The sequence below is a fragment of the Lygodium microphyllum genome, chromosome 9, assembly GCF_053477565.2.
Source record: "Lygodium microphyllum isolate KBCC chromosome 9, Lygodium_microphyllum_v1.1.10, whole genome shotgun sequence".
NCBI lineage: Eukaryota > Viridiplantae > Streptophyta > Polypodiopsida > Schizaeales > Lygodiaceae > Lygodium > Lygodium microphyllum.
The window spans coordinates 163,394,536-163,402,029 of record NC_141143.1 but is presented as its reverse complement, the minus strand read 5'-3'; the positions used below and the strand labels follow the sequence as shown (position 1 = coordinate 163,402,029).

The 7,494-nt window shown below is 43.0% G+C and overlaps 1 protein-coding gene across 2 annotated transcripts; it reads left to right on the top strand.

Annotated features, from left to right (window-relative positions):
• Positions 1–2,213: 2,213 nt before the first annotated feature.
• LOC148031821 (pentatricopeptide repeat-containing protein At3g09040, mitochondrial-like) lies at positions 2,214–7,141 on the top strand. Of its 2 annotated transcripts, none has more exons than XM_087685499.1 (2): positions 2,214–6,235; positions 6,326–7,141. In XM_087685499.1, exon 1 carries the CDS (start codon positions 2,556–2,558, stop codon positions 5,049–5,051), a length of 2,496 nt encoding a protein of 831 aa, XP_087541625.1. In that variant the 5' UTR covers positions 2,214–2,555; the 3' UTR covers positions 5,052–6,235; positions 6,326–7,141. The 2 variants fall into 2 exon arrangements, with proteins under 2 accessions (XP_087541625.1, XP_087541624.1); XM_087685498.1 differs by having other exon boundaries at positions 2,214–6,571; positions 6,748–7,140.
• Positions 7,142–7,494: the final 353 nt, after the last annotated feature.

Sequence of the window (7,494 nt, the reverse complement as noted above, 5' to 3'; positions counted from 1 at the left end):
TTGGATCCAAAAATGACAAGAAAAAAACCCTTCCCAACAAATTTGTACTGCACCAGAGAGCTTTACCTTGATATGTAAGCTCGAACCATTTGGAAAATTCCTCCTCCAATGAGGGTTTACCAAGGAAATACAGATAAACACCAATAAATAGCAAAGTAGTGTATCTCTGTCTGACTCAGTCAATCGAGGTTGTGACTAGAGATTTGTGAACCCAAGCTCCCTGTTGAGCTTTAGCTCTGCATGCATCATTATACTTCACCTAATCATTCTTCAACACCTTATCAACCTCTGCCATGTTAACCTCACCATTCCTGAGAGCATTCTTGAAGTCCAATGAAGGAGTCTATTGCTCAGAAGGCATCAATTCTGTTCTTGGCCGCTTCCCAAGAAGAACCTGCATGCATTCCTTCGGGACACATGGCGATTTGAAGACACATAAATGCCCCTCTTGCGCCACGTCAGTCCATAATGGATTGACAACATAGTTATTATCCACTATAATAAGTTTGGAGTTTGCACCGTGATGCTTAGTCATGCTTAAGATCCCCTGTTGAGAGAGCGACTTTGCTTGCGTTAACTTGGTGTTTGCATCCTTTCGTTGATAGCAATAGCCCTGCATATATTAGCTTCCGTGTTATTGATTGCTTGGGTGCCATATGTGATGGCTTGTTGCATTTCATGACTCTTGGCCATTGCCTTAGTTGGATCTTTTAATAAGATCAGTTCTTAATGAGCGTTCTTTCACGGTGGTTCATATGTGGTGCCCATGTGATTTGTTTTCATCGTGCCTTTGTCACATGTTTATGATCTTTGTAGGTGTTCACACTCCCTCGACTACCCTGTCTTGACCACAGTAGAGTGTTTATGATCTTTGTAGGTGTTCATACTCCATCGGCTACCCTCTCTTGACCACGGTAGAGTGCAAGTTTTTTTCCTCTCATTTCATTTCATTATGATTGTTTCGGTACCCTTGAGATTTAAAGATCCATTATCCTAACATACTTCATGGAGCTTTAAATGAGTGCGATGGTGCTCACTCGTGCTTTTCATAGAGCATGTTGGATTGCTCCAGTCTTTGGAGGAGTCTTTGCTTCTATCACGATCTGGTGAAGTAGTGATCCTGTACATGAAGGTGAAGAGACAGAATGGTGTGGCATAGTGTCACATAGGAAGAGGAGGAAGATATGCAAGAGATGTTGTTGCTTCATGTGGCAGATATCATGGTCACGCTTAATGAAGCATGAGACCATGTACATGTCTACATCATCTTGGTCCAGTTGGGGCTTACCAAAGGCTTGGTTGGATAGTTCTTCTCAGCTCGAGTGATGTTGCATGCTCTCACATTCTTTTAGTAGCTTGAAGGGGTAAGTGTGAATGTGTAGAGAGAGTATGTTGATGCTCTTTCATTGTTGGTGGATTTGATGTATGTTGTCGAGTTCACATCTGGTGTGTCTAGTGCCAATGGGATGATTGACATGATCTATTCGTGTAGTCTTATATGAAGGGATCTGCAGGACATGTATATGCTCTAGTGGAGCAATCTTGGTTTGTCATGGCGAGTTATCCATAGAGCCTATGTGACTATAGGTGGTGCAAGGTGGCTAACTCGACTACTTTGCTCTTAGAGAGGAATTATAGTATTTGGATTTCTTCTTCAGGGTGATTTCTTAATGAAGCACATCCTAGGTATTCTTGTTCATTTCTTATTCACTTGTGCTCTCAGAGAGGGTGTTAGAAGTGGTCATATCACAAGTTCACGAGCGCCCACGGCTTGATTTATAAGCACTCTCTTTATTTGCCAACCTATTTTGTGGTGGGGCAACTCCTTTATTTTTGTCTATAAAAGAGGGAGTGTGGCCAAAGTCAATTATCCATTTAGGTACTTGCAAATTCTTGGTGTGACTAAGGGCTCTTGTGAAGTGTGTGAGTTGGCACTCAACCATCGTACTTTTGTCATAGTGGATTCTTATTCCCGATTACATCTTGTGCATCGTCGTTTTCATTGATCTTGTGTCTTTCATTATTCCGATGTGTGTTTTGCACTTTAGTTGTGTTTTGCACTTGTAACTAAAGCTCCACAATTATAAATCTTGCTTCAATTACTTATGCAGTAATGAGCTTATTGATTCCACAGCCATGTCTCCATGTCCATTCTTTATTGCCCTTACTTAAGAGACTCTTCTCAGAAGCGCCCTCCATGTGCACCGTCAATAGCTTGCGTTGCACCTCTTTTCTCCATGCCCTTTGTGCCTTGCCAAGCCTTAATTGCATTCCTTTTTTTTTAAATGGTAATGCGTTTTAAGAAAAATTGTCACATGCCCGACACCCTCATATCGACTTGGAGGCAGACAGAACTTGCCGTGCAATGGAGCTCTGCAAATGAATTCGTGAGTCTCTATGTGACACAATCATGCCAGTGCTCGAAACATGACTCCCAAACCAACAGCAATTATCGCCTGCACATAACATGAGAGATGTAGCAATACTTCAATATACAGTCAATAGCTGTGCTCTCCACGGAAGCTCGCATGATGATTCTCATTTAAAGCACAGTTATGCACAGACCTGGGGTTCTCACGGAAGGACTGCTTCAGAGACCCCTCCCACTTCTGGGACAAATAGAACAGCAAGGCAAACACAACGTCCTGCAGGTGCAAACCCCTTCGGTACGTTTAGAAAGGCCCCAACTTCAGACAAGGCAGTCCTTGTGGTTGCATAATTGGTATAATCCGCCCTGGATCCAACAGGAGTTGAGAAGGAGAAGTCAAATAGAGTCCTGTCCTGTGCCCAAGGGGGACCAGGACTGTACTGCCCTTCTGAACTTGATAAAGGCTTGTGGCAAAAAGAAGGATCTGTACAAAGGCAGCAGGTTACATGCCCATACCCTTGAGACAGGGTTACTTAAGAACAACATTTATATTGGGACTGCCCTACTCCGAATGTATGCCAAGTGTGGTGCCCTCACAAAAGCACAAGAAGTGTTTGATGAGCTTCCAGTACAGGATGCGGTATCATGGACTGCATTGATCTCTGGATACACGGAGCATGGGCTTTGTGAGGAAGCTCTGAGTTGCTTCGCACGGATGCAAGATGAGGGTGTTTTCCCAGATGCAATCAGCTTTGTTTGCATCTTGAAAGCTTGCGGCAACTTAGGTGCAACCAAAAAGGGTGAAGAGATGCATGTGGAGTTACGCAAGTTGGGGTTATTGGATAACAATGATATTGTTCTGCGCACTGCATTGGTGGACATGTATGCCAAGTGTGGTGTGCTTGCAAAGGCACAGGAAGTGTTTGATGAGCTCTCAAGACGGGATGCAGTCTCTTGGACTGCATTGATTGCTGGATATGCCCAGCAGGGCCTCGGTGAGGAAGCTCTGAACTGCTTCGTGCGGATGCAGGATGAGGGTTTCTCACCAGACACGGCCACCTTTGTTTGCCTTTTGAAAGCCTGTGGCAGCATAGGAGCGATCAAGAAGGGTGAAGAGATACATGCTGAAGTCCAGAAACAAGGATTGTTGGAAAATCATGATGTTGTGCTAGGCAATGCATTGGTGGACATGTATGGCAAATGCGGTGCACTTGCAAAAGCTCAAGAAGTATTTGATGGGCTTCTAGTGCAGAATGTAGTCTCTTGGACTTCATTAATCTCTGGGTATGTACAACATGGGAACAATGATGGAGCTATAAATTGCTTTGAGCAAATGATAGATGAAGGGGTCTCCCCAACTGCAACCACCTTTGGTTTTATTTTGAAGGCTTGTGGTAGCATAGGAGCAATCAGGAAGGGGGAAGAGATACATGCTGAGGTGCGCAGGCTGGGATTATTAGAAAATGATGATATCATGCTTGCCACTGCCTTAATAGACATGTATGCCAAGTGTGGTGTGCTTGCAAAAGCGCAAGAAGTGCTAGATGAGCTTCCTGTCCGGAGTGCAGTCTCTTGGACTGCATTGATCACTGGATATGCCCAGCATGGGCTTGGTGGAGAAGCTCTGGAGTGCTTTGAGCAGATGCAAGATGAGGGCTTCTCCCCCGATGCAGTCACATTTGCTTGCATCTTGAAAGCTTGCGGCAGCACAAGAGCTATTGAGAAAGGCAAAGAGATACATGCCGAGGTCAACAGGCTGGGGTTATTGGATAATAATGATATTGTACTCCACACTGCATTGGTCGATATGTATGCCAAATGCGGTGTTCTTGCGAAAGCACAAGAAGTCTTTGATGAGCTTTCAACACAGGATGAAGTCTCTTGGAATGCATTGATTGCTGGATATGCCCAGCATGGGTTTGGGGAGGAAGTTCTGAACTGCTTTGACCAAATGAGAGACCATGGCTTCTCCCCTGGTGCAATCACATTTCTTTCTGCTCTTAAAGCTTGTGGTAGCATAGGAGCAATCGAAAAGGGCCAAGAAATACATGCTGAGGTCTGCAGGCGGGGACTCTTGGACACTCATGATGGTTCACTAGGCAGTGCGTTGGTGGACATGTATGCCAGGTGTGGTGCTCTCACAAAAGCACAAGAAGTGTTTGACGAGCTTCCAATACGAAATCTAGCCTCTTGGAATGCATTACTTACTGGATATGCCCGGCTTGGTAAGGCTAAAAGGGTGTTCAACCTATTCAATAAAATGAGGGCAGAAAATATAGAGCCAGATGGTATCACATTCATCATTTTGCTTACTGCTTGCAGTCATGCGGGTCTAGTGGAGGAGGGAAATATGTGTTTTGACATTATGAGCACCATCTATTGCATCATTCCAACTTTAGAACACCATACTTGCATGGTTGATCTTTACAGCCGTGCTGGGCACTTTGACACAGCAAGAAATGTGATTGAGAATGCATCAGATTCTGATTTGTCATTTACTCTCTTGGGTGCATGTCAAAATGGAGTCAATGTGGAGCTTGGGGAATGGGCTTTTAAGCATGCATTACAGTTGGATGATAAGATTGCTCCAACATATTTCAGCATGAGCAACACCTGTGAGCATGCAACAGGGAGTGGACAAATTGAAGTTTTTCAGGACAGGAAATGGAGGATGTATAGGTAGAAATGCATACTCGTCAAGAAAAAGTTCAACTTTGCTTCACTTCTATCACGTGAATGGCAAAAAAGGGTCATATCATCTGATGCAGATGGCAGAGTGAGAGTTGCCTATGTGGGCTTGTGCATGGTGATAATGCCCGTGTCTAGAGAGTAATAATACTTTCTAGAGAGTTGCCTATGTGAACAAAAAGCAAGCAAGCCTACCTACAAGGAAATTTGAAAGGATAATGCCCATGTGCACTTGTGCATGGCAAAGTAGACATAGAGATGTTGACAACAGAGGGGGAACACAAATTGAACAGGCAGAAGTGAAGAACTAAACTGAGAATTGAGTGTGCAGTGCATCACTAGGAGCCTAAATAGGGGGAATTGCAAACTGATCAATCTAGTGGGCCAACTCGATTGGCTGTGTAAAGACGAAGGGCCAAGAGCTGGGGCCACACAGAGTTCCCAAAAGGGTTCCTTAATGCCCACACCAACGTATACATGAGAATTGGAGGTACAAACAAGAAGCCCCTCTAAAGATGATGAAAATCAGGGGGACTGAACTCCAACTTTGTATAGATCACCAGGATTGCTCAACTTTAGTGCCTTCGTAAAATTTCTACTTCATTGTCCTAAGTAGAGACATGTTTCTATTTGAGGGTTGCTAGCTCGATTTGCTTATGGCCAATATGATCATGTGTTTCTGTGCTCCAGCAACTGCACTTCGACTATCAAGAGTAATTGATGGTGGGCTGCTCATGTGCATGACCTAACTGTTGGAGAAAGCTAGTGCGATATAAGAGTTCCAAGATGTCTCGAACCAATGTCGATGAAGTAATATGATACCGAGTGTGAAGACAGTCGGCAGGTTGGATATTGAAATGCAAGAGTGCCTGGGGTTGGAGTGACAAAAATGCAAGTATGCCTTGACAACCTCTGGGTGAAAAAGGAAGGCAGCTGGTCTGAGAATGCAGCAACCCTGAAATGTCCAACAGCCGACAGTAGCATCAGCAGCCCAAGATGCAGCTAAGAAGGGCCATGCCACAGGCAGTAGTGTTGGTGACAGCAGGAAGAACAAATACAGTTGCTGAGGATAGTACAACGGTTGACTGGCAGCACCAAGAAGGAGCGGCAGCTGGCTACGCAGCAATCCTCCGAAAGGAAGGTGTAAAGGAAGATGATGTAGAAAAAATGATAAAGAAGGTATGATGGTAATAATGATGGAATGTTGGTATAGGATGTGGGAATGCGGATAAATGTGGTATATGCACTAAGTCTCTATTTAAATTTTAGGTGGCTTAGCACCCTCTCTCTTGCCCTCAAAGGATGATTGAAGAGTGTGAAGAGAAGGCTCCCAACTTCCACCCAAAAGCTCCCACCTCAAAGTGACTATGGCATTGGGCTATGGTTGTCACTCTACACTATCAAGGATCTACCATGGTTGCGAAGGCAATCGATATCTTCTTCTAAGTTACATAAGAGGTTACTTTAGGGAAATCGAGAAAGACATTGAGCTAAGGGTGTTATAATGGTGTTCAGGTAAATGCACAATAGGGACAATATATGGACTTCCATTCTTTCAAAAGTTACAACTTGCTTTGGTGACAATCACTCACCTTGTCTTCTTGACACTTCGTTCTTTAATTATGCATTTTTCTCTCTATCTCTAGAAAGTAATAATACAAGACTCATCAACTTATCTTCATGCTTTGTAGTTTGAAAGCTTGAAGGTTTGAAGATGGTTTCATGACCCAAGAAACATGATCTGATGATGCCCTTTCACATTCACCACCAATTATGCCAATATCGAGAGAAGATGGAAGAGAGAAAAAAGATGGAGAAGAGCTTCACCTTGTTGGATTTGTTACTCTCTTGCAATATCACAACTTCATATGCAACTCCAAACTCAACTTTCTTACCATGGATGAGAAGAAGAAAAGTAAGATATAGAGCTTCACTTTTCCTCAATCCCTTACTCAAATACACATTTTATTCTCTTTGCTTCTTACTCTTAACAATAGAGACAAGATGATAGAATTAAAAAAGTGAATGAATGCTCAATAGTTGTACTATTAGAGCTTTCATAACATAGATGTACCAAAATGATAATTACAATTGAAACTTTTCATCTTTATATAGACCAAAAGTAGGGTTTTGGTTAGGCTCTTTCTCTAGGGTGGTGCTCCATTTGGGTTTTAGGATTTGGATTTCTTTTACATTTTAGGATTTCCACGATTGCGAATTAGGGTTTGTACTTTATTTTGAGCATCATATTCACTTTGTGAGACCTGGATTGGTCATTACTTGATGTTGTGTCTTCGTCTAGTTATATCTAGTTTATATTATTATAGCTTCCTTTCTATGTGTATAATCCACAAAATAGTTATGGGTGTACCAAATGCAACTGCAATTAATAATACAATCTGCAAGGGTGTGAGCTTGACTCTCACTAAATAGTATAA